Genomic DNA, 27,617 nt, shown 5'->3' with positions numbered 1-27,617 from the left:
TAGCGGCATTTACACTTTGCTCATTAAAAAAGACACTGGTTTGCAGTAATTTAATCATTGCAATCCATATTTTGGAATAAATCTGACTTCATCATTCATTCACAACACACACTTTTCTGTGCATTTTCGGATTTCACGCTAACTTTACTTAGGGATGTGCTTATGTAAGGATTTTGGATATACATTTGCATATCGATCCATATCCAACAAGCTGAAAGAATTTATGACAGATAGACAGATAGTTAAATGGACGGATATATTAATGGTTGGATGGATGGATAAACAGTATTCTACTACAAAGATTAACTTCCACTTCTATTTGCGTAGAAATAGAAAGGCAGTATCCCAGTATCCGTTCTAATGTAAAGTGGATGATAGCATGGACATTCTCGTTGCTCATGCTCTGACGACGCCTCTCTGTTGTGGAAAGAGCGAGCACTGAGCAGGCATTGCAGTCTTTCATTTCACAGGGAGCGTGTTAATTAGTGAGCCAGAAAAACCCTTGTGAGTAACAGTCCACTGTGATGGACAAGCATGGGTGAAACAGAGTTTACCAGGTAGGCAAGCCATATCTGTGCATGCCCAAATGGACACACAGCCTTTACACACAATATTATTATTACACAACATCTTTCACTGCACACTTGCTAATAGAAGGCCAGCATCTTACCTAAGATATGAAACTTTATGACTTCATATTTTACATCCACTTAAGTTATCACTCTTTGAAGACCCCCTTTATTTTGTCTACAAAATGTAAGCTAATGCATTGAAATAGTACTATTTTGTAGGTGCGGTATATCACATCGTCTGTGGTCTTAACAACGGTTGGGCTGGTCCGGGTCATAAAAAGGAAAATAATGTAGATATTCAACAACTATTTATTATGTAGTACAAATGATACTACTACTACTATTACTAGGTAACTACTACTACTGAACGGACTTGATTCTTGATAATACTAGAGTAGGCTAGCCTGATTCCAAAGTCATCTGGAGCAACCACTGCCACTCTGTGCAAGTTATTTAGAGAGCCAGAATAACTCTTCTGAGAATTAATCCATTAAGACATAGAGGCATGTGTAAAACCAGTGTTTTGCAGGTAGGTAGATAGGCCACACCTGGGGATGTGCATGTGTATTTGGCAGCGGCGTGCACGTTTATTGGGCAACATCAAACGAGGACTGTCCGGACTTTCTCTGTCTCTCTCTCTCCACACTATTTACCAGTCAGACACATTAACACATACCCACCCCCCCCCCCCCCCACACACACACACAGCCTTGACACACAATATTATTGTTACAAAATATTTTCACTGCACACTTGCATATCTTGCACACACTTGCACACTGGCATATCTTAGGCAAGACTGCCAGAGTCTTACCTAAGATATGGAACTTTGAATGACTTATTTTACATCCACGTAAGTTAGCAGTCTTTCAAGACACCCTTACATTTGACTACAGAATTGAGGCTAATGCAATGTAAATACTACTAATATGTGCTGTGTCTGACATCATCTGAAAGACATATAATGGAGACATGATTTCTCCATTATTTGTTATACAGAACTAACGACACTACTACTTCTAGGCTAGAACTAATACTACTACTACTTCTACTACTAGTTTAGATAATATTAGAGTAGGCAAGCCTAATATATTGGATTCAGAGTCAAGTCATCTGAATCCATCATTTTGGCGCTTACTATTGCCCCTAGCCCATAACATGCTGCTACTACTACAATTTACTAATATGATAATATTATATTCCATCTCTATCATCGTCCCCCTTTCAAAAGTCATTCGACTATCCATTTTACAAGTAAACACTCGTTTTGTATCCCCCACAACTTTAGTTGATGACATAGACGTCCAAATAAATATCTCATTTTGGAATGTACCACTGTGGATAAGTGTGGGGGATGGGAGGATGCCTCTCTTTCTACCGGATAGTGGTACGACCCAGAGACGTCTACAGCTTCGTCACACGGAGTCGCAGCACAGCAGAATCTGGAGCCAAATATTAACCGTGCTGCCGTGTTTCCGAGTTGCACCGCGTCTCACATTCATCCATGGGGTTGTGGTTTTGGTTTTAGCCGAGACTAAGGGGGGGCCTTTGGAAGAAGATCATGTTGGTTACGCCGTGGATCGTCTCTGGTGGTGGAGTTGGCTGGAAGAGGACGCGAGCAGACGGACAAGTTGTCTAGCTACTCTCACACACGACTTTACATACAAGCACAAAAGACACGATGGAGGCACTGTCTGGAGTATCGATATACAACACCCAGTTGTATTTCTTAAAATCCCCTTGCCGGTTATAGGAATTAAGCTGCCGAGCCTCTCTGTGTGAGAAAGAAAAAGACGCTACCATGTCGGATCCAAGTCACTGGGCTCCACGGCCAAAACAGAACAAGTCCAAATTTATGACGGGAGCCTTGCTGAAACGCTCCAAAAGGTATTCGGAAATCGGTGACTTATGTGACATAAATATAACTACACGCCCTACCAATGTGGTATTGTTGTTGTTGTTATGATGTGTGTATGTGCGTGTGCGTGAGGCAATACAATCGTTCGCCAAGTGTTTTATTAACGCGCCTTTTGGACAAGCGGGGAACCAGATGTACATGTGTCACAGTGTCACTTTGTCCCAACAATGTCTGCTGGTAAACTGTATACGTCGCGCCGTGCTTTAATAGACCCGCGGACAACAGGGGTCTCTCCGTCTTTGTTTCCTCTATTTGAATGGACCGCCGTCTGTATGGTCCCGTGCTGGGCTGCTGACGGTGAACATGGCCAGGCTGCGCCAAGAAACGTAAGCAGCATTCTCCATGGCAATGAATGGGCCTGTGATATATTCATTTAAGAATACGATACGGCGCCTTCCTTAATAACCCCAGGTGTTGCAGCCTTAGACTTCTTTCATGTGTAGTCTGAACTAGCTCGTTGTATATTGGAAGTCACCGCCACACAGAAATCCACTTGTTTGGGGAGCAGTCGTACAAATGTTTTCTCTCAAGGGTAAGGGTCTTTTCTCTGTTTGACCGTGTTGGCTGGACCTCGGTGTTTTGACTAGACTGGCCGTATGTTGTTGCAACCGCCAAGACTTTAGTTGACAAAAACCTTGGCGGTTTTCAATATGCCAGCCTCCCGGTCTCCTTTGTTTACACGAGAAACAATATGGATATCAATTATCTTCCTGGCTGAGTAAATGTTTTGTCCAAAAACTTCAAATTGTCATTTTTTTAAATTTCTGCCTGGAGTTGTGAGGAAAGGAGATAAGATGGAGCTTTTATTTTTTTTCCACACAGAAAAGTTTGTTGCCATAGCAGTAGTAGAAGAGTGTCTGACTATAGCTACAGGCTGTGTTGAATGGGTCTTTTGTTCTGGCTGAAGGAACATGCCTTTAGTTGTTGTATTTTGATCTGATGAATGAATAACTACTCCGTCACCAGCTCATGAGCGTTTTTAATGTGTAACAACAAACTCATGACAAACCATTATAGATATTGATAAAAGACGTCTGACCAGCTGATAAAAGCCTCTGACAACTTGTTTGCCATGTAGGCTGATCTTGTTTCTGTGACTTATTGTCGGACATAGTCCTTATCTCTCTTCCTTTAAAGGAACTGCTCCACCGCTCAATTCTTGAGTAACTCAATTTTTAGGTCTAGGCCAACCCAAATACACTCAAACACTCTCACTCACTCAAAGCATGACCGCATCTTGTTTGATTTAAATACAAATTTATAAGTCAAAGAAGGAGTGTCCGTTTGATATTCTGTATGTTTTATACTGCGTCTTCAAATACTTTCTGCTAGTTGGTACAGTCCACTGGGTATGCTGGTAGCTTGATCTATCCATCAGTGTTCACAGCTGAGTGAACACTCCCACTTAAGTTTTGGTGTCCCAAAAGCTGAATTTTGAAAGGGCTTGTAACCGCAAATCAAATGATGGTAAAATAGAGGCCCTTGAATAAAAAACATTAACGTATCATTTTAGGGAAGTGAAGAAAATGTAAGAAATGTTTTCACCGATATCTTCAGCTGACGATTGGTTTATTCAGCCATCATTTCAGGATTGGTCATTCATTTCACAGTAGTCCAATCGCTGAGTCTCGGTCTGAGCTTCAGTTGGCTGTTTCCATCCCATGCAGCCCAATTAGCATAGTCTTGTATATTCTCATACGGTTTTATTGGTCCATCACAAGTTAACATTCTTATAGCTTTTATATTTGTGTCTGTATGCTCCTCAGTGTCAGTCTGTGATTCACTTTCACCATAAGCTTCTGTGGTTATTGTGGGGAACAATAGAGGACCCGCATATGTTTGGTTTGAGAGACTTAACACTTAACTGGAAGTTTGTGTTCAATCATTTAAATAATTGACATTTTTAAATGCAGAAGTAATCCAGTTCAAATCAAATAAATGTGTCAATATTGTACAGCCGTTATTGTTGGTGGCTTATTGCCTGATGTTGCCTGTTTGGGGGTCCATTTCCATATGTTTTCTGTTAAGGTGTAAAACAGCTGGCTCTAGCCCAACATCAAAATTCAGCTAGTGGTATTCAAAGAGTGTGGTTGTGTGTGAAGAGCGTGAGAGTTTGTTGGATGGAGAGTGTAAAGCTGCCATGCTGTCTTCTAACATCTTTCCGTTTTTTCTTCTCTTCATTTTCTACCTTAGCTGTCGCAGCAGTAACCGGAAGAACCTGGGTGTCGGCACACCATCACCTACGCTGTCCAGGCCTCTCTCCCCACTCTCTGGCCACACTGGTAAGACTGGGATCGCACATACATTTGTACTTGACGTGTATAGGTAGATAGTAATTGATGTAGGAGTGACCACCCAAAGGTATAGATAGATCCTACCCCTAAGTGGCAAGATTTTTATCTGGCTTGTAGTAACTAATCACTCTCACATCTTGTGGTAAATGTCCATGTTGTCGTAATGGTTGATGCATTTCAAATGTCTAGATACCCTTCTCACCGCTAAGTGAAATGGTTGTACAATCCATCACACAATAAACAGATTTTAAATTGCATCATTAACATGGCAATGTAACTAGTCTTATTGGTGTAAATGTGCACTAGGGTGGTATATTGTGTACACACTAGGGCTGAACGATTAATTGCATTTGCGATAATATTGTGATATGACATAACAATATTTTCTAACCGCAAAGGCTGCGATTTGATTGGTCACGTGACTTGCGAGTGAGCCGAGCGGAGCAAAGCAGTGCAGGCAGGGAGAGACGCTGCGCTTTAACCTGCTGCACAACGGCCTCAGGCTCATCAGAAGAGTGCACAGCTGAAAGTTTGGTATCAAAGAGGGGCGGCACATCAGTTGTGTGGAATTATTTTGGCTAATTGGCGATGCTGTGCAACGTCAGGTATTGTGCAGAACGTGCCTCGCTACTGTTACCTCACGAGGTGCCAACCGTCCCAGATTGTGCGGGACGTCCCGTATTTTGATTTGTCCCGTAGGGGACAGCTCCTGTCCCGTATTTCGATCACAGCCTCGTCGGACTTGAAAAAAACAACACCTCAGCGCACCAAATCAGCCGGCCGAGACCTCGCTAAAGAGGTGGTCTCGGTTCGCTTGAGATGTGAAAGCGAACGCACCTCGGTCCAGTTCTAAAAAGCATACTCCTCTTTGTGGACGTAACAGGCACCCGCTCAGCCGCGCGCATTATGGGAATTATTGTTTGATTAGCGGTAACAGCACATTGTCGGACCGTCGGGTGAAAATGAGTCGTGGCTCAACATGGAGCAAAGAGGAGACGGAATGTCTATTGGATATTTGGGCAGACGCCCACATAGAACAGCAAACGCACATAAAAATGCCGACGCATTTAACACATTGAGCACCTGGATGATGGAGAAGGAGTTCGAAAATAAATCTGATATTGTTTATTATGAAACAGATTGATTTATTGCTTGTGTTCGTTGAAAAATACATGAGAAGAGGACCTTGAAAAAATAATCGCATATTAAATCGCAATCGCAATATTGAGGGGAAAAAATCGCAATTAGATTATTTTCCAAAATCGTTCAGCCCTAGTACACACGTACTCATACAAATACCTACACACCGATTTGATTTGTCTTAACGTGTCATAACTTAACAGCTCATAACTGTAATATTTTTGACACAAATAGGCAAAAAACTGCACAGAATTTCTTCCTAAACTAGTTGGAGATTTTTGTTATTATGGTACGCAAGTGTGATAAAAGTGTTAAAGGTAAGGTAGGCAATTATTAAGAAGCATTTTCTGTCTTATTTGTTCTTTTCACATCCCGACAGCAATCATGGTCACGTGGTCTGACCAAAAAAAAAATGTTGTTTCTGTGGCAGTTGCAGTTATAAGACCGTCCAATCAGTAGATATGGCTTGAATTAAATGATTGAATGGCTTACCTGTATGTCTACCTTCCTAACTGTACGCACTCATTGCGTATGACTGGTGTCTTCCGTAAGGCTAGGTAGAACTATTGGTAAAGCCAGCGAGCAAGTGATTTGTTTTGGGGGAGTGGCTTTGAAGGAAGGCCTGAAGGGAGGATCGGGATGTTTTTGGTTGGAAACTTTCAAAATCTGTCTGGCTGGGTTCTCCAAATTGCCAACCCTATCTTTAACTAGTGTATGGTTTTAATCAAATGATAATTACACCTATTTTCTGTTCCTCCACTTAATTGGAATAAATTATGTTTGAATCATTTTTTTAAGGTTTATTATGTCCCAATAATGATATCCATACAAGCCCTCGTTGGCTGAAATCAAATTATCTCTCTTGGTGTCCAGATTATCTGAAACGTTGGGGTTCTTCACTGCAGCATAGTATGTGCATGTTCGATTGGGAGCATGCATGTGTATCTATTTTTAAAACATAATGCTGTCAGGCAGGTGCCATCTATGAATAAAGCTACGTTCAAGAGGCCTGGAGGGGAAGGACTGTTGCGACAGTCTTTTCTCTTGTGAGCCCAATCATGTCAGGGATTATCTGATTATAAAAGACAACCAGGCTTGAATTGCTTCTTACATCGGCCTGATCAACACCACTCAACTCCAGCACTCCTCGTATGCAAACCAAGAGCCAATCTCGTGTGTACACAGTCCTCCAGAGAGGCGCTGACCAGGTCTTAAGTAGGACTTGGTGAGGTCACGTGCTTGTTGCAATGTTCCTGCAAGTTGCTGTGCGTTTTTGTTTTTGTTCTTGTTCACACAATTACTTTGATACACTAGTTAATCACACTATGGACAGTTTCCATTAAGCCTAATTATAAACTTTCATTGTCACAAAAATGTTATAAATAAAATCACTACCTTATTTATTTGCTTGGGAGTGATAAACACTTTAGCAGCGTTGTACTCTATTAATACTGTTGTATGTATACTATAGTAATGTGCTGGTGGTTGTGTTATGTGTAGCCGCCAGCAGTCCTCTCGACAGCCCCAGAAATGTGTCCACCTGCTCATCCATCAACTTCCCTTTCGCAAGAAGGTAAGTTAGCCCCACCTTCTGATTGGATGATTCATCTGTTTTGGATGGGCTTTCGTGTCAAAGGTATAATGAAAATTAACAATTTCAGACACTTAAAGTGTAATTCCGGAAATTTAACCCGGGGTCTTTTTTGGCTTGAGGACACATAAAATAATCCCTCCAGACACTTTTTGTCATTGATAATCGAGTATAGAGCTTACCCTGAGCAACGAGAGGGGTCTATTGACTTCCATGTTATTGACTAGGGGCGAAGCGAACGCTTCCAAATCTGCATTATTTTTAACCACTAATTTTGCTCAAAATAGCACCAAACCGCTGCAGTAGCATGACTAGGGTCCCTACACATAAAAAGAAGCATCAATCAGTTTATTAAAAAAGACTGCATCTATTGTATTATTTACGGTAGCAGGTAATCGACTTGTGTGGACTTCCTGGAAACATGGACCTACCAGTAAGGCACAGATTTGGTAAACAGTCTTTTTTAATAAACTCCCGGTACGCTAACTAAGTTCTTGATGCTTTTTTATCTGTAGGGACCCTATACATGCTACTGCAGAGGTTTGGTGCTATTTTGGCGATTTGGAAGCGTTTGCTGTGCCCCTAGCCAATAACATGGAAGCCAACAGACTCCTCTCGTTGCTCCGGGCAAGCTCTATATCATTATCAACGACAAAAAGTGTCTGGAGGGCTTATTTTATGGGTCTTCATGCCGAAAAAGACCCTGGGTTCAATTTTCGCCGGAATTACACTTTAAGCTGGAAATGGAAATGGAAACAGCCAAATATTTGTTCTTGGCTTGAAAAACTAGATGCTGTTCCTGCCACTGGGAAGACTTGTTACATAAGTGAAGTTAATTCAATAGAACTCCATAAATGAACATTGGTGTTGGGACATACAAGTCATACTGAATTAAGACAGTTTTCCACACATACTCCTCTGCTTCTGTAATTATTACATTTTTAAACATTTTAGCATTTGCATATCTGTCAGTAGATTAAACCTGTTTTCCATAGCTTACCTAACAAACTTACCTAACAAAGGGGTGAACGTACCCCACCTGTTCATTCCATTCCCCAGAATGGCCAAACCAAAACAAAACAACCCTAAAGCTTAGCTCCACTGCCAATGGATAAAACCGACATAATAATACTCTAACAAAAGACGAGAAGTCGAGAAGGACTAGGGTTGAATGATCGAGGCTTTATTGTCACTACGCAGAGTAACGACAAAACCTGAGTTGGTTTTCAAAGAACTCCCGAACTCTCCCAAACTTTGCGTTATATTCTCCCATTGTCTGACCAGCCCTAACATGTCCTTGGCCAATCACAATGCTCTAAACTACAGGCCTTAGTCCCGTTCTCCATTAGCATCTATCTTCCCGCCCCCGCTGTCCACAATACATTCAGTAAAACAATATAGATATACAGTAATACAGTAATTTAGCAAGAATTACATAAAAACAGGGTTACATATTAAACATTGTAGTTACATGAAGTTATAGATTACACATGAATTATATGAAGTGAGATCTTTGATTAAAGTCCATTCATCGCCTTGTTTATAACCTGATATTAAATCACCATGATTTACCACATGTGTTTAAGAGATGAGCCCTGTAAAACCAATATTAATTTAAACAGTAAAACATGCATTGTAATAGTTAATAATGCCACTTTATTTGTCTGTGGCATATACAGTCATAATCATAGAGCTGGTATTGTCTGTAATTGAGTGAAGCCAGGCAGTTCACTCTGCCAGAATACACATCACAAGAACATATGGAGGAGGAACTGGGGCGTCTCTTCTCGCTCGGACGTGAGCCTCTTTGGAGGGGCCACTTATACGTAAATGAGGCGGTCTGGGGTTCATCTTTTGTAACGCGTGAATGAGGGACACATAAATGTCCCTCAGAGTGCAAGCTCTTGTTGACCAAGGAGAGCCAGGTAATATCAAGTGTTTAACATTTGGCTTCATTGTAACAATACCTTATATTATTGTATGCTTTATACTTAAAGTTAACCGTACTTATACTTATAATCTAAGTGAACTGAGAAATAGGCTGATATCATTGACTAGAGGAATGCCTGTCTGGTGGTCTCCGGTCGGCCCAGGACCCTCTGAGGTGTTATGAATAACAAAGACACAGGGCCCTCCCCAATCTATTGACCCGCTTATTTTCTACTATTATTCCAAGCATATGGCAGAGATATCCTTTTAAACCTTCATTATTTTCTACCATACCAACACCCGCAGCATCTAGGTAACATTGTCTTCCCTTCTTCTGCTGCTGCTGCTGCTGAGATGTTTGTTTGGCGGGGTGGAGCTAGCCAAATGGGGTATGGCTGGGTCAGTCAAAATAACACACACACACACACACACACACACACACACACACACACACACACACACACACACACACACACACACACACACACACACCAGCCCAGCAGACTTTATCGGCCGAAGTAGCTATGGCAACGTGTCTGCTTCCTTGCGATCTACAGGCATAGCGAGCCCCTCCAACCACCCCCCCGCCCCCCCCCCCCCCACCACTCAAGATGACACTGCTCATGAGTGGTGCACTAAGGAAGCCAACCATTGAGACTTTTTTCATTGAGAAGAAAAAGCATAGACTCCCAGCAGATTTCCCTCCCTATTAATGGATATCTACCCCCCATCCATCCATTCAACCCCCCATCCATCCCCTCTTCCCAGGTTAGTGTCAGGGTAGCACCAGGGCAGGTGTGTCCAGTTGTCCAGTTGCCCGTTTCCCTGACAACCTCCTCCTTCAGCTGATCTTCAGCGGATCCCCAACCCATCACAATATGAGGGTCCAAATATAATCAGATGGAATAATAAGATAACAAAATCCTACATGTGTGTGTGTATGTGTGTGTCTATATATATATATATATATATATATATATATATATATATCTCTCTATGTATATATCTATCTCTCTATGTATATATATATATATATATCTCTATGTATATATATATCTCTATATGTATATATGTATATCTATATCTATATGTGTGTGTATATATATATTTATAAAACGGGGGGCCTAAATCAAGCGATCTGATTGGTTCCCAACCGTTGTATATTGAGCGTATACACACAGCTATGACGCCCGTTCAGTTTACAGAGTCCAGTATCACTCCGCGCCTAACTTGAACTGTTGTTTATTTATATATAAAAGCGATAGCATAGTTCACTGAAGCCTAAAAAAAGCCTGTAAAGCAATAGGCACACGGTCGCCGGCAATTTAGCCTTCTAAATTGCTAAATTGCCGGCGAACCAAGCTACCGTCTCTAGCCTTCTCTCTGAAGGACGCTAGTGTGTTGCATAGCAACCGCCGTACACTTTGCCGGCAGCCAGGAGGGACTACTTTTCTGTATTCGTTAAAAAAAATGCTTTTCCGACTTTCTAGCTTTTTCAAAATTGAGGGTGTCTATGACTTTAATTTCGCCATATTTACGTAACCGTTTTATAAAAGCAATAGATCACTTCAGTCAGTGATATACGGTCATTATACCACAGTGAAGGGGGTCGCCGCCCCTCCGCTGCGCGTCGGGACGGACAACGCCCCTTAACTGTGGTATAATGAGCGTATACCACGGCCTGTCGTGATCTATTGCTTAAATATATATATATATATATATCTCTATATATATATATATCTCTCTATGTATATATATCTCTATCTATATGTATATATCTATATATATGTATATATGTATATCTATATCTCTATATGTGTATATATATATATCTCTCTCTATATATATATATATATATATATATCTCTATATATATATATATATATATATATATATATATCTATATATATATATATATATCTCTATCTATCTCTATATATATATATATATCTATCTCTATATATCTATATATGTATATATAATATAAAAAGAAATCCGGAGTTCATTAGAAAACTGATACACATTCTGAAAAAGTGTGTGTGTGATATGTATGTGTGTCTTTGGATAAACGCCAAATGGCAGTACTAATGAGGTACTCCCCACGGTTGTCTTGGTTGATAATCATTAATTACATCGCCCAGCCCTAGACATGCCTGCCTTGCGGTGCGTTTAGAATTTATCTTCAAAGACAGGGCGTTATCTCTATGGCAACAGCTGTTGGCCACATCTCCCCCAGGGCATCTGATGGTATTTTTCTTAGAAAGAGTTTCTAAAATAACCTTGTTTGAATGACCCCTATACACACACAACAGGCTGCGTTAAGATTGAAGGTACTATGTTGAGTTGGAATGACCCCTATACACACACAACAGGCTGCATTAAGATTGAAGGTACTATGTTGAGTTGGAATGACCCCTATACACACACAACAGGCTGCGTTAAGATTGAAGGTACTTGAGGTAAACAATTAAAAATACATTGTAAATACAATTTGATAAAAAAATATATCCCAACAAAATATATCTGTATACATAATAGTAACGGTATAAATTACATGTAAAACACAGAATTTAAACATTATTATGGTAGGTGTCACATTATGAAATGCTACATGATTGACCCAGTATCCAATGGAGCATATAATGTTTAATGCCTATAACTCTGAAATTATGATCAGCTTTGGAATATCAAGAAAAGCAGGAGATGTAATGATAGAAGGTGCGTGTGGTGCTTTTCTCGTCTTGTTTAGCCAGATGAGAAGTGGTGGGGCAGCCACTCATGTCAATCTGAATCACTCAGCCAAATGCCACAGGTCACAGCCTCGCTCCTGTGTAACATAAGCCGTTTTCACGCATGTCCCCTGATCGATGAAAGATTGGAGCATGAGTTACAGACAAATAGAAGAAACAACGAAGAAAAAAGGCGTCACGAACGACTGCGTTGCCGGAGAAAGAATATTTTTTTGCTTCATTTCACATCTAACAAATACTGGGACAAATGTAGTTGATATCTGTGTTTAACTGAGAAAACAGGGAGTGGAAGGCCAGGACCCTATAATGTTCAGCTAACTGTTACAAATAATAATTGTTACGAGAGTAGCGTATGTGTGTGCGCTGGAATGGCAGTGTGTGAGTGACGTCAGCGAGTGAGTGGACGAGCGAGGAGAGCGAGCGGTAGTGTGTCAGTTTAGTGTAAGTAATGAACGAGTCCGGTTGTGTCTGTGCAAACGTGTACTGTAAAGTTAGTGAAACTAAAAATAAAGTGCACACTAGGGTTTAATATTTTTCCCAAAAATAAGATCCTGGGAAAAGGGATTGAATGATACATTAGCCCAAGCAGGCCTAATGTATCATTCAAATATGCGTTCCCAAATCCCAAACTGACATTTTTAATATTATTTGTATTATTAAGGCAAAAGAACAGTTTATGTCCATTAACACAGTTTGCAATGATCAATTCTGCTGCGTGACATCTGATGCAGTGCTAATTATGGAATGCCAGGTGGGTTGTCTGTGACTTGTCCACTACTTGACCAATATTTTACAGAACTCCATTATTAAAACGAAACGAAATCTGTTAAAGTAGACCATTGAATAATTCCTAAACCATTATGTTAAACTAAATCCATTCTGTGGCTGTTGAGATTTGTAAGCGGCTGCAAATGGGAATAATCACTCGAAGTTAAGTTGTGTCCGGCCTGGCTGGAGTCCACGGACCCGCTCCCGAGGGGGACACGGATCAGCGTTTTGCCGTGTGTGTCGCTCCTTTCCCGGGGCTAGAGTTAGGCTGTGCGTGGTTGTGTGCGTCCGGCGTGGTTGTGTGTGTCCGGTGTCGTTGTGTGTGTCCGGCGTGGTTGTGTGTGTCCGGCGTGGCTGTAGTCCACGGACCCGCTCGGATATGGAAAGCCGAGTGTGTCATTCCTTTCCCGTGGCTAGAGTTTCGCTTCCATCAATGTTACCATATGACAACAATAGACAAGCAAGTTTTTTAAATTTAATTTTATTTCCCGTTTCCCGTCATAACCTTTCCCGGGAATCGGGAAATAGTCTTAATCAGATTTCCCGGGATTAAACCCTAGTACACAGCCTGTCAATAATCGGTAGCCGCTTCATTCCGACCTATAAGTAGACCCACTGCCGGTCAAAGTGAAGGGTGGTACCCCCGGAGAGAACGTCTCCCCTGCGCTCCTCGACTACGTCTGGGAGCCGACAGCATGAAAGGTCTAACACAATAATAAAAATATATCGATTTTCTATGTATGCATGCAGCTGTGAACTCATGTATTGCCATTTATTGTATGATGTGTACTTTTAGGGTTACGATAAGACCTATCATTTAGTGTTCACCACAAATGACTCTAAAAAGCAGTGCCACATTAAAATATTTTTTAACCATTCAGCAAAAAAGAAACATCAACACGTCCGCTCAAATGGTGTGAAATGCCGACATTCTACTCCTCAAATCACATATAATGTAATTAACATTTCCGCCGGCTAAAATACTACCTCAGGGGTATTTTTTTCAGGATGTTTTCAGGATACCAATGTCAGGATATGTAGTTCACATATACGGCCCGTCGGGAGAATAGTGGGCTAATGGGGGCTTTACGTGTATGTGTGAAAGCAGCTTTAGTTTGGTTGTCAAAAATTGAGACTGGCATGAAACCCTCTTATCCTTTCTCTCTTTCTCTTTATTTCTTGTCGTTCACTCTCCCTCTCGTTTGCTCTCCCTCTCTCGTATTCTCTCACTCTCTTGTTTTCTCTCTGGTTCTCGTTGGTGCTCTCTCTCTCTCTGTCAAAGACAACTTTTATTGGCCAAGTATGCTCACACATACAAGGAATTTGGTCTCTGCATTTATCCCATCCGTGAATTAGTGAAACACACAGCGCACACAGTGAACACACAGTGAACACACAGTGAACACACAGTGAGGTGAAGCACACACTAACCCGGAGCAGTGAGCCGCTACAGTGGCGCTCGGGAGCAGTGAGGGGTGAGGTGCCTTGCTCATGGGCACTTCAGCCGTGGATGTGGGCATGGGAGAGCAGTGCTCAACCACTCACATTTTTCCTACTGAGTTGGGGATCGAACCGGCAACCCTTTGGTTTAAAGGCCGAAGCCCTAACCAGTAGGTCACAGCTGCCCCCCCACAGCTGTCTGTCTGTCTCTGTCTCTCTCTCTCTCGTGCGGTCTGGATCACAGTCACTTGACTCGTGCCATTTATTAAACTTTTACATTTTCAAACAAATGCTCCTATGTTCTTTGCATGATGTTGTATTTTTCCTCATATTTCATCTTATGGAAGACATTACCAAAGTCTCTACCAAAGACCCACATTTATTTAGAAAGGGGAAAATATATAGATTCCATATCCGCTCTGTCTCTTTGCAGTGTGTTTCGCAGAGGCTGTCCCCATGAGATGCTCACAGGCAGTCGGTCTGACTCTGCTGATGTCTGCTCCTTTTAGGGCTGAAGGGCGGAGATGGTCCCTCGCCTCGCTCCCGTCGTCCGGCTACGGCACCAATCCTCCCAGCTCCACCGTGTCCGTGAGTCCACTCACTCTCTCACTCACTCACTCACTCACTCACTCACTCACTCTCTTCCCTCCAAGTCCCATTCCCTCTGACCCGGCCCTATCCTTGATTGTTTTTTCACCGGACGCACACATGCAGCCATGCAAGCATAACCCCATGCTCAATGGAAAGAGGAGGGCTCAGGCAGAACATGGAAGGGTTGTGTTGTGTAATCAGTGGCAGAAGAGGATGCCAAAAGAGAGCGAGTGACCGCGACGACAAGCAGATAATTGTTTGTTTCATCATCAGTTCATTAGCTGAGATGAGTCATCCTCTCGGGCCCTCTGTGGTTTTGAGGGTGACCGGGTCCATGCTCACACACAACAGATTCACTGTTATTTTCGGTGGGGGGGGATGTTGTTATTCCCCCCACGATTCCACTTTTATTCCTGTGTAGAAATTAAAGCCCAACTAGATGTGTGTGGTTTGAGTGAACTATGCACTGAAACGAGTCGCCTGGGATTGGGATTCTAGAGGGAGTGCGAAATGAAAACCTAAAACTTTACATGTACAGCAATGGTAAATGATTGAGAAACTTTACAAGTTTGAGTTGTATCTTAACAGCAAAAGAGGATAATATGGCCAATTCAAATGACCCATCAGCGACTTGAAGTTTAAAGAGTGAGCCAATAAATATGAAAAGATTTTTCTTTTATCCAAATATACTATAATAATGTCCAGCAAGCACTTTAGTACACTAGTGCACTTTTCACTGCTATAAACTTTACAGTCCCTATCCCTATCAGCTACCAAAAATCGTAAACCATAACTGAATAAGCATTACAGTTCCCTGTGTGACAAAGGGTCCATGAAGGTTAACTTGGGTTGTGTATGTGGACCGGTTGTAGCTAATGTGGGAAAGTTTTATGAAGCTCCCCTAGTCACCGTTGGTGATGTCATTGGCCTTTTGAGGGTTTGAGGGTGCATGACATCAGACACGGTACACCTCATTGATCTACTCAAGCTCTGCTTCAAAAGAGTGACCAGCTGCCTGTACCAACACACTCTCATGTGCCCTAATTCATTTGAATAGGATGGGCTGTAAAGCCTTCTTGCAAATAGAACATGACCTCACCCCGTGTTAATACCTAAGCAGTATGTTTCCATCTTGGATTTGGTTGGCTGACCTTCGTTACTATTTTCCCGGAATAGAAAAAAAAGTGGATAGAACGTGGTAAATGCATGCATGTACTAGTTCATCATGGCTGTTGGAATGGGCCATGATGAACTAGTAGTGATCCAAAGTGTCTTTAGTAGTGCAGTGATCAAAAGTTGTAGTTAATAATTAATGTTTTTATTAGGGCCAGGCAAGTTAAAGCGTTAATTATGCGTTAACGCAATCTTATTTTAACACGATTAATACAAATTGACGCACTAACGCACACAGAATGTCAACATTCATATCAGAAATCATTTTTGTTTTTAGTTCCATTTACTTTACATTCAATTACACTTGCAGTAAGTGACAGCCTGATTACAATTCCCAAATCTGTGGTGCTACTTATTTGAATTTAACTACACTTGTAGTAACTGTTGGTTTACAATTGTACTAATTAACTGCCTGTTTACAATTCCCAAATCTGTGGTGTTCCCTAAGTTTCATATTAACCCCACACTGAGTGAGTCAATAAAACTCCCTCAAGATCACTTGGTCTGGTTTTTGCTTACTAAGTACATTTGGTATGAATGATAATGTGTCATTCCATTTGATAATCTAATTTAACTTTGATTAATCGCGAGTTAACTCACCAATACTATGCGACTAACGCGATTAAAACTTTTAATTGTTGCCCAGCCCTAATTTTTATGTACCACAATGATCTTCAAAAACAAGGTCTGACTATGTCTGCTTTGAGTCATAATGAGTGGAATTGTTCTTCTCCACTACAATTACAAAACGTAAAAAATACATTAACATAATTACATTTTTTTTATTTGAATACCTGACATTAATCTGATGTAATTTGCATGCATTTAAAAGAAAAGATAGAGGGTGCCAACAATTAGTAATACATTTTAATCCATCCATTTTATCTCCTTACATTACTTACCTTTAATTATCTACACTTGGCAATCACTCTTGTTTTTAAGAAAATAAAGATTATTATTGTTATTATTATTATTAAGGATGCACACTACTTTGTAGCAACCCTATTGTGATTGTTGTTATTCTAATAATTTAGCCAGAATCTCAATATCCCAGAACCTACAAGCAAACTTTGGCAATTGGTTAGCAGAACTAAAGGGCTCTTTATGGTTCCACGTTGACGCCACGCAAGGGGTTACGGTTCCGTTACGTCCTTGCGACGACCCTCCTTGCATCCATCGCAAGGGCCTGACGTGCGGCTCCCAAAAATTGTAACCTTGCATCGAGGCGACGCAGCCGCAAGAGCTGTGATTGGTCCGCTAACTACATAATTTCTGGCAATACGCTTTGTATGTTAAAAAATCAGTGGCAAAACATCTAACATTTGGACACAGTCCAACACAGTGGAAACGTTTTGTATTCGGTTATCATAGACTTCGAATGTAATGACCAGAATGGACAACGACGACCAACAGCCTATCTTCTGTTTTTGTTGCACGTTGTTTGAGTCATTTCAGCTTTCAAGTTGCTAGAATCTATACCATACCATAATCAAAGCTTCTAGTAGTAGACCATTTGTAAAGTAATAGCATGCACAGACAAAGACCAACTATTTGTTCTCTCTTTACCATGCATACCGTCATGTAAACCCGACGCAAAACCATAAACGTTCACGACTACGTCGAAGCAACCTTGTTGTCATTGCGGTGTGAACGTAGAACCATAATCAGCCTTTTACTGCACCCATCAACTTGGAGACATGTTTTTTGTTGTTCTGGTGTACCTGTGGTTAACCAAATTCAAAGGGATTTATTGTCATGGAAACGCCATTAGACTTGCATTTACATTTACAATTCCAAATCACAAAAATAAAAATAAGATAAACACAAAAATGAAATACTCCAAACACAATAGAATAATAATAAATAAAAAAATGTAAAGGGGAGTGTGGGGTAAGATGAGCCAGTGGGTAAGTTGACCCACCCCCTGTATTTAGGCAACTGTACACATTTGTTGTCATTTGACCTTCAATTCAGGAAGCACCTATCATTTTTATCTGGCTGTGATGGAGGGCAGCACATGGTAAAGTTGCAAGTGTTTTCACTATAAACTTTGCTCGTCAAAGTATGTTTTTAACATATCTGGTATAATGACTGCTATGTCAAAGCAGATGTATCCACGCGTAAAAACACATGTCATTGATGTTGGTGATTTGTCATGGTATAAAACCATGGAGTAACTTAGCTAAAGATTAGCCTAAACTGATGGGTGGACGTACATGATACTGTTGACCCGATGCAATCCCTGCCGGTCCTACTCTAAGAACTCAGAAGGATTGTTAAACTAGGCAAATTTTCCCATAAATGTGGCTGTGGGGCAAAGTAAGCCACATGTTGTGGGGTAAGTTGAGCCAGTCGTTCAACTTACCCCACCATGATGTACTGAAGTTAAGTCTCTAAAGTATGAACTGGTATAAACTTCAATTTAGCATTACACAACTGATTTGGTTTTTCATATTTTAAAAATTATAGAAAAGCTATCATGCCAAGAAAGAGAGAGGAGATGGAGAGAGTAGCCACTGATGTCAAGGGTGGAAAATCCATCAGAGAAGTGGCAAAATACAGAAATATTGAGGTTTTATATTGTTTAAAGGTCCCATGACTGGCACCAGGTGTGGTGTCATTAGCCGTTACAAGCCGTTTTGAAAAGTCTTATGACATCACAGGTGGGTGTGTCCACCTAGATGTGTGATGGATAGATGAGCAACGTTTGCTACAGTCCACTGGGTAGGCTGGTAGACTGATCTATCCAGCACACATCTAGGTGGACACGCCCACCTGTGATGTCATAACACACATTTTCAAAACGAAAAAAAAAAATTTAACGGCTAATCACACCACACCTGGTGGCATGTCATGGGACCTTTAAAGTTACCTCAAGCAAATATATAATTTGGAATAGGCCTGGGCGATATGGCTGAAAGACATATCACGATATAACTTGATCATATTGAACGATATCGATAACTATTGATAATTCTAGTGACCTAAAAAGACTAGGAATTACCATGCTGGATTTAAACACTTCTGTTTAACACTTTATATGACCTTCCACTGTTCTTCATTGATAAATACTCCAATGTCGATACAACGATGAAAAACACTCAAATATTGTAAGTAAGTATGGAACCGTGTTAGTGTAACAAACCCAGCTGCTAGATTCGGAGTTCCAGTCGCTTATCGATATATATTGAACATGTTTTATATTGATATAGATCAAAAGTCTATCACGATACGATAATTTATTGTTTTATTGCCCAGGCCTAATTTGGAAAAGGAAAATGCATTCAACTTGAAAAAGTAAATTGGTCAATTTATCCCCAGATGGCTCAACTTACCCCTACGCTTGGGCAAGTTGAGCCACAACACCACTTTATTTTGAGATGTCATATTTTCACAGACCTGTGTCATAGATGCATTGTTATCATTTTACTTGATAGGGGACATCCTGAAATAAAGGTAGATATTTATATTTTTCCTCTATTATTTTTTCTTGCCTAGAGAACAACATGAGTGAAAATTGGCTCATCTTACCCCACTCTCCTCTATACTGTGACAAAGTATTTGACTAAGACTATAGAACCATCTCTCTGTTTCTGGTCCTCAGTCGTCGTCTTCGTCCCAGGAGCGGCTCCACCAGCTGCCCTACCAGCCCACGCAAGACGAGCTCCACTTCCTATTCAAGCACTTCCGCAGCTCTGAGAGCGTAACCGATGACGACGGGCGGCACTCCCCCTTCATGCGGCCGCGGTCCCGCAGCCTCAGGTACAAACCAAACAATCAACTAGCTAGTCCCCGCACCAACCTCGTCTACATCGACCACCTAGTCAGGCTACTTTATAGGTCCAACCAATCAGCCAATCAGAAAGTACTTAATTGATCCCGCAGATAATTGTAACTGTCAAAGGAGATTGCCCTGGTTGAAGTAGTAAATTACCTGCTGTTAGCTGCTGACGCAGGCCATGTTAGCATTCTCATCCTCCTCGACCTCACAGCTGCCTTTGCTACTGTTTGCCAAAGCCACCTGTAACCAGGTTAGAAACCCTGCATGGTATCACTTGTGTTCCAATGTCCTGGTTCAAATCATACCTCACGAGAGAAGACAGTTTGTTTCCATTGTGTTCCAATGTATTATTATTATGACAGGTGCTCTGCTCAAAGATAAAAACAAGCATGAGTAAAAATGGAGAATAAAAATAAAATAAGCAAAATATATACTTTGTAATTATAGAATATTTCTACAATAACCAAGATGTACAATCAATACCACTGCTTCTGCCACACTAGGGTCACAGGAAAATATAGTAACCCCAGGTCATTGGCAAGATGTAAATGGTGCTGTTGTTGTTGAAATACAACCCAGCTGTGCAGCTTGACCCAGCCCCAGAGTCTTATCAGCTTGTTTTAGGCCAGGGGAAGCTACTGAAAGGGATACTTTGACCCAGATTCACGTGAGCTGTTAAATCTGGAATTAAATAATTTTGCGTCCAGAAGGGGAGATCGATGGGTTAGCATTTGCTTAATGTTAGCCACTTCCATTGACCTGCAGAGTTACAGTGGCCAGTTCGAGTGTGGGGATTACACTGTCATTTATTTTGGCATGAACCAAGAGTTCAATGCTAAGCCCGACAAAATGACACACCTAGAACCCAAAACAGTCCATAGAGTAATCTATCTGTCCATTTAAACCTGTGCACTGAGTTCATCAAGATTAATGTGGTTGTCAAGTTTAGACGCTGTTAATGTAATGTTATGTAATCAGTCCCTTAATTGAGGCAGCTGCCCCTCCATATCTTTTAGTGTGTGCAGAGTTGCACTAAGTGACCATCGGAGAACCAAGATGGGTACTATTTCAATAAGAGCATTGGAATTGGAAATGCTACAAACCTGGCTATCAAACCAGCTTCCAAAAATGTTCCTGCCTTAAGTCTGAGCAGGGCGCTGCTCCAGGTGAATGTTTGAAGCCTAGTCTGCCATCAGCTAGAGCTCTCTATGTACCGTATAGGTTTTTGGTCCTTATTTGGTTTTGACTGTAAAGCCTCTCCAACGAAGGTGAGTCCATGAAGGCTTCAATATGTAACAGTGATGATGTATGTGTCTTATTTAGTTTTGGGGTAAACCTAGCTAGAAGGCTTACAGAGTAGCGCCTGTGCATCACTGATGTGTTTGCTATAGCTGCTGTCTATGTCAAACTAATTAAATACTAATTGTTTGGGCACAGCAGGATATCCTGAAGGCAAAAGGGAACCGAAATAAGACAAAATAAACAAATTAGCAAACAATTAGCTTTTCAACGGTGGCTGAAATGATTTTATTAGTCATATTATTGATTTGAAATATCAAGGGCAATATTGATTTATTAATAATCATTGGTAAATCAAACTGAAATCAGATCCACATGAAACAAGATGAGACACACACACACACACACACACACACACACACACACACACACACACACACACACACACACACACACACACACACACACACACTTCTACAATCTCTCTCCTCTTGGAGGAAAGCCGGTGTGTTGTTCTGAGCTCCTGGTGTCTTTATGCCACACACGGTAGATAAGTGTTCCACATTTTACAGAACCCCCTACCTCACCCAGACAGACCTGCCACACTCTCACCCAACACTAGACCGGTGAGGTGTGGGGTCCCTCTGTCTGTCCTCCTCAAATTAGACATGCATGCTACTCTTTGCTGCAACAGCAATGGGCTTTATTCACCTAGTAGTCATCTTGGTTCCAAACTGAACCAAGATCTTGGACCTAAGAGGGCCACTAGGTGAATAAGCAGCAGTAGTAATAGCAGTAGCTGTGCCTGCCTTCCTTCCAGCGTTGAGAGGGGGTGGCTCAAGCTCTCCCCACTGCAACATTACCATGCTGTGCGTAGGCGTGTTAGAAAGCAAAAACACAGGGATGCTGCTTCTGCGCCGCAGTCTGGGCTGGGGGTGGGTAGTCTCAAAAATCACACATGCTCAATTCTTTCTGAACTGGGCATTTCATTTTCTTTAGTTTCAAATGTATTTCGACCAATCATGGTGCTTGGGCGGGCAGCTGTCTACGGGCATTTCATGGAATGGGTCTCTACTGGACACAACCCGATCTGTGGAACCACAACAAACAGGATTTGGCTGACCATTCATTTCGGATCCAGAAGAGGACCGATTACATAGACGATAACATTGTCTTCCCATTGCTGGTGTCCCTCCTTGGCCAACAGCGAACACAAAGTCGGCCGGTGCCATTAAAACTAACTTTTCCTATAGCCAGTGGGTAGACAAGCTAAAATGTCCTTCACCAACATCCTTTGACAAAGTGTCTTTAAAGGTTTGAAATCAAACCTTTGTAGTAGATTGGCCAGTGGCCACTGTAGGAATACATTTGTTAAAATTGTCTTCTGAAACCTCCATCTTGCCAATTGTGAATGTCTTTATCTTCGTAAAAATACATCCATAACAAAATAGGAAACACTCGTATGTTTACATGCACAGCTTAATCCTTAATCCGCAATTGGACAACTGCAATTGTCTGGTTATACATGGCGGTGAGTAAATCGATTCATTGGCCAAAGCGTGTCATACCCCGGTACGATAGGTGGAGCTGTACCCATTTCAACTAGTGGTAATAGAGCCATTGGCTGACCTCTTTACGTCACCAGCAACAACAAACTCAGGCGGCATTCAAGAAAGATGTTTTCAGTAGACAGCTGTCAGTTCACTTCGGGTCCTAATCATTTCTCCAACGCCCCATTGTTCCGACCTCTCGGTCGTATGCGGACTCCTCCGGCTGCTTTGCCCACGGAGGAGTCCGCATACGACCGAGAGGTCGGAACATTGGAGGACCCGAAGTGAACTGACAGCTGTCTACTGAAAACATCGCTTTCTCCTCCATGTCGCTTTTCAATCTGGACTTCAGAGAGTCAAAGCCAAAGTTCCTTTCCCCTAATTCCTTCTCCACCATGGCGAGATAACCCCGACTAGGAGTCTTTACTTGTTGTGGAAGTACCCGAGAGTCTGAGAACCCGACGCAGTCTGTAAGATTCACAATATCAGAGAATACCGCCGTCAGTTTGGCCGCGGCGCAATGAATGAATAAAGTTTGTAGTTACTACTTTACAACGTCTTTGATGAGCAACATTTAGAAAAACATGTACTTTTAATTCAGCCGTGGGTTAAATCGAAGCGTAGTGTGTAGTGAATGCATGTTGATGATGATACACTCCTTATAGGGGGTAACTACATTGGCACGACACCGTCTTCCTCCATCTTCTGCGCCACCTTTTTAAATAAATCGCAGACCCGAAGTGAATTGACAGCTGTCTACTGAAAACATCTTTCTCCTACCGGAGCAGCCCCTCCGCTGCCCGTCCGTATACGGCATTCCCCGCCGCGGCGCATTGAATGAATAAAGATCGTAAACACGTCGGGAGAAAAAACATTTATTTTGACAGATGTGCCCGTAGTTACTACTTTACAACCTGGTTGATCAATCCCATTCCGTACATGCACGCTTAATGCGACTAACAGTCGAATCTAGGGGTCTTAATTCGACTATAAGAAACCCAACTCGATTACATTTTAGCTTGACTAAGGTGTATACATGCATCTTAATAATCCAATCATAGTTGGACTAACCCAATAATTCGACTTTCTTGAGTGTCATGGAGTGTCATGTGTAAACGCACTGCATAACTCTGCCCCTCTCATTTTCTGCTTTTCTGGCTAAGGCACTGCACAGTCTCCCCCAGAGGTTTGTGTGTAGCATTGTCGAACTGTCGGGGTTGAAATGGAGAGGAACCACAATGAGCTGGGGGGGGCGTTTCTTTCTTCCCCTGCTAGGGTCAGGGGGGTGTCATAAATATTTGGCCTGTTAAGCCCTTTGAGACTGTAATGGTGATTAAGGGCTATACAAATAAAATTGAATTAAATTGTAATTGGTTGTGTTGTCCTTTCCTCTGCTTTTCGTCTGCAGCAGAGGTGTGTATTTATGGAAAAAAATTACGCGATCCCTCCCATGCCTGCAGTAAGCCTTGGTGCTAGCCCCACTTAAAAAGAGGTCAAGGCTTCTTTATCCTGGGGATAACTTCCTTTCGATTTCCCACTTTCATCCTTAAGGTTAACCAGGGAGTTGTCTTTATATGTTTTTTATCTTACTGCTATGGACCTATCATTTGTGTGTTTTTGGCTAGTTAAAAGTGCACATGAGTCAAGACTTTTGCGACTTGGATAAATACATTAAATACACTGAATTTATGGAACACCATGACTAGACACTTTTTTTTTAGGCTTTAACATGCCCCGTTGTTGTGTAAGCTGCCCTTGTAATGCTCTTTTTCTGATTGAAACCGTGTTTTGATTTGACCTACTGTACTTCACTGTTGATCATAGAGCATATAATCAATACAATTGGGTTGACCCTGTCAATGTGAATGTGTTTGTTGAAATGTGGGTCTGCCGTCAATGGCGTCAATACTAACCGGGTTAGGGGTTGGATTCCCTCTGGGTCAACCCATGTTAAGAAGTGTATACGCTCAACTCTATTGGAAGATGTTTCACTTCAATTCATCCACCATTGGCACATATATTTCATATTCAATGTGCACATTTCCAAACTCCATTGTGTGTCATTTTGATCAAAGCTAGAGCTAACATGTTGAAGACAATGAACCTAACATAAACATTCAAATCCAGAAGCAGTATCTTCATAAAGGCGCTATGCCTATGTGCTATGGGCCACCATGGATGTTAATTGTGACGCCATTGTTTCTGGTTTACAGTTCAGCCTAGTATTTAGAGATGGGGAGAGAGAGATAGAGGGGAACACCCTGCAATTACACCGTCCCACGTGTCAGGGAGCCTCAACAAGAGAGCTGCCCCCCCCCTACCTGCCTGCCTGTTACAGTGGAGCACTCGCCTCTAGACACCCTGACGGTGGCCTGTTTTCAAGTGAAACAGGATATTATGGTCTGTTTGGATCTGGGCTGGTCCTTTTAGGATTTGACTGGTGATTGTTGCCAGCACCTCACCATTGTTATTATTTGGTAGTTGCTAAGTCTGCTGAATTTCATCATCAGTGCTCTGTAGAATTTGAGTTTTCTGTTTTCGAGGAGATTGAGTTGAACGCATGGGAATGTTTAATTTTTTTTTTCAAAAAGGTAATTACTACAAGAAATATTGGCTTCAGAAAAGCAAAAAATCAACACTTTATTTCAAGGCAAGAATCATTGCTTTGATGCACAAATGCAAAACGTGGACATTTGGGATATAGCCGTTACTATTGCCATCTTACGGAAGCCGAGAGTGGCCATGGTCCTACCATTATTTTTTTCACCTTGTTATCTCGAGATAACAAGATAATTAATTTGAGATCCTTAAACCTGTATATTATTATTATTCTCTCCTTTATTATTGTGTTAAATTTTCCTTATTGTGTTAAATGTTCCAAATGTGAAGCACTTTGAGCTGCATTCTGTGTATGAAAGGTGCTATACAAATAAAGCTTATTATTATTATTATTATTATTATTATTATTATTATTAGAAAACAACACAATTAATTTGTGATCCCGAGAAAACAACACAGTTAATTCGGGATCTCGAGAATACAACAGAATTATTTTGTGATCTTGAGAAAAAACAGTTCTTGATCAATTCTTGATCAGGGGAAAAAAAACGTCTACGCCCCCTTGTGCTTGACGAAGAGTTATGATTGACTTATGCTTGACGAAGTTATGCAACGGTGGCATGTGTCAGTTGCACAAGGCTTTTTATGAAGCTTTGAGAGAGAGGGGGCTGGCACAGGAGAACATCACGCGGAAGTGACCGTGGACTAATCTTGAAATTATCCCGAATTAGGGAACGCAGTGCAATCTCCCCCTGCGTCAACCCCTGATCAAAATATTCCCTTATCAGCTGATCGATTATTCCAGACATAATTATTAAATTATAAAAAAACTGCGTCTGTTCAAAAGGAGATATGGCCTGGAAGAAGTCAAGCAGATGCACTAAGGGGGCGTGGGGGTAAACGTTTTCCCTGATCACAAATTAATTGTGTTTTCTCGAGATCACAAAATAATTATGTTGTTTACTTGATCACAAATTAATTGTGTTTCTTTTCTCGAACTCAAATGAATTATGTCGATATCTCGAGATAACATGGTGAGAAAAGATGACCATGGCCGCGCTCGGCTTCCGTACCATCTAGTCACTTGAGTCAAACTTTTATATAAATGTATTATATATATATATTTATAAAACGGGTGGCTTAAATCAAGCGATCTGATTGGTTCCCAACTGTTGTATATTGAGCGTATACACACAGCTATGACGGCCGTTCAGTTTACAGAGTCCAGTATCACTCTGCGCCTAACTCTAACTGTTGTTTATTTATATATAAAAGCAATAGCATAGTTCACTGAAGACTAAAAACATGTTGATTGCTAGAGAGGGTGGAAATGTTGTAAAGCAATAGGCACACGGTGAGTGCCCTTAAATATGACTACTTTAATGCCTTTGTATATGTTGTACGTTTCCCTGGGTAAAGGGAAATTAGCACCCCCTATTGAGTATTACTTCGGGGAGGACGTTCCTCCCTCAGCCTCCATTGACTCCCATTCATTTCTCGGGAACTACTGGAGGCCGGTGGATAACATGGGGGTCAATGGGAGAGAGGAGGAAAGTCCTCCTGAGTGGGTGGGACTAGCTAAGGGATCTGAATCGCGTCAACGTCTATTCACGAATAGGCTGGAGCCCTGGCTGCGCTATGAACCGATAAGCAGGAGCCCTGGCTGTGGAGCAGCTCGGAGGGAGGGTTTATCCCCTCAAGTCTCTAGGCTACGAGAACCAACAAACCTGCTCATATGCCTCGTTTCCACCGAGCGGTGGAAACAAGGCATACTGTTAGTTACGGTACAGTGCGGCTCTGTTCGCTTGTCGTTTACACCGAGCGGTGCGGTGCGGTTCACTTTGCTTCGCTTATATTGGCGTTTCCACCGCCAAAAGTCTGCCGAAATAAATGCACAGTCTGCCTATTTTTAGGTTCTCCACCGTTAGGTTACCAAGCCATCTGAAAGGGTGGCGAAAACGTGGAGTTACACTTGCCATTATTCTGAAATCACTTAAAAAATATCCCGTTTGGCATGACCAGGTCACTGATATCTTTGGAACACAAACAGCGAGGAGGATTGACTTGATCTATAAATTAAGTCCCTCAATCTTAATTGGCCTAACACCATGAGCATCATTCTGAAACATCCATTAACATCCACATTTGCCTCAAACAATGTTAGGCTTACAGCCCATGTCAATAGTTGTGAAATGATGTGCTTGTTGTTCTTTTAATTGTTTGTTACTCTGACCGTTCTGTTTAATATTGTGGAAAGGATGTTAGTGAATGATTCAGAACATGCATTTTAAATGGAATCACTTTTGGTCTTGTGTCTTCATT

General features: G+C 41.5%; 1 protein-coding gene across 1 annotated transcript in view; it reads left to right on the top strand.

Annotated features, from left to right (window-relative positions):
- The window catches only part of LOC311353146 (microtubule-associated serine/threonine-protein kinase 3-like), a gene marked incomplete at its 3' end in the record, with an annotated part of 56,709 nt that overhangs the window by 3,226 nt on the left and 25,866 nt on the right, over positions 1 to 27,617 (top strand). Inside the window, exons 3-6 of the mRNA XM_084472968.1 lie at positions 4,684 to 4,772; positions 7,425 to 7,497; positions 14,912 to 14,990; positions 19,771 to 19,928. Of these exons, the coding sequence (XP_084329094.1) occupies positions 4,684 to 4,772; positions 7,425 to 7,497; positions 14,912 to 14,990; positions 19,771 to 19,928 (399 nt within the window). The remainder of the gene's footprint in view (positions 1 to 4,683; positions 4,773 to 7,424; positions 7,498 to 14,911; positions 14,991 to 19,770; positions 19,929 to 27,617) is intronic.

This window comes from Micromesistius poutassou (assembly GCF_964030765.1).
Source record: "Micromesistius poutassou genome assembly, chromosome: 9".
Classification (NCBI taxonomy): Eukaryota; Metazoa; Chordata; class Actinopteri; order Gadiformes; family Gadidae; genus Micromesistius; species Micromesistius poutassou.
Note: the sequence above shows the minus strand (reverse complement) of the source record. Positions and strands in the feature narration are given on the sequence as shown.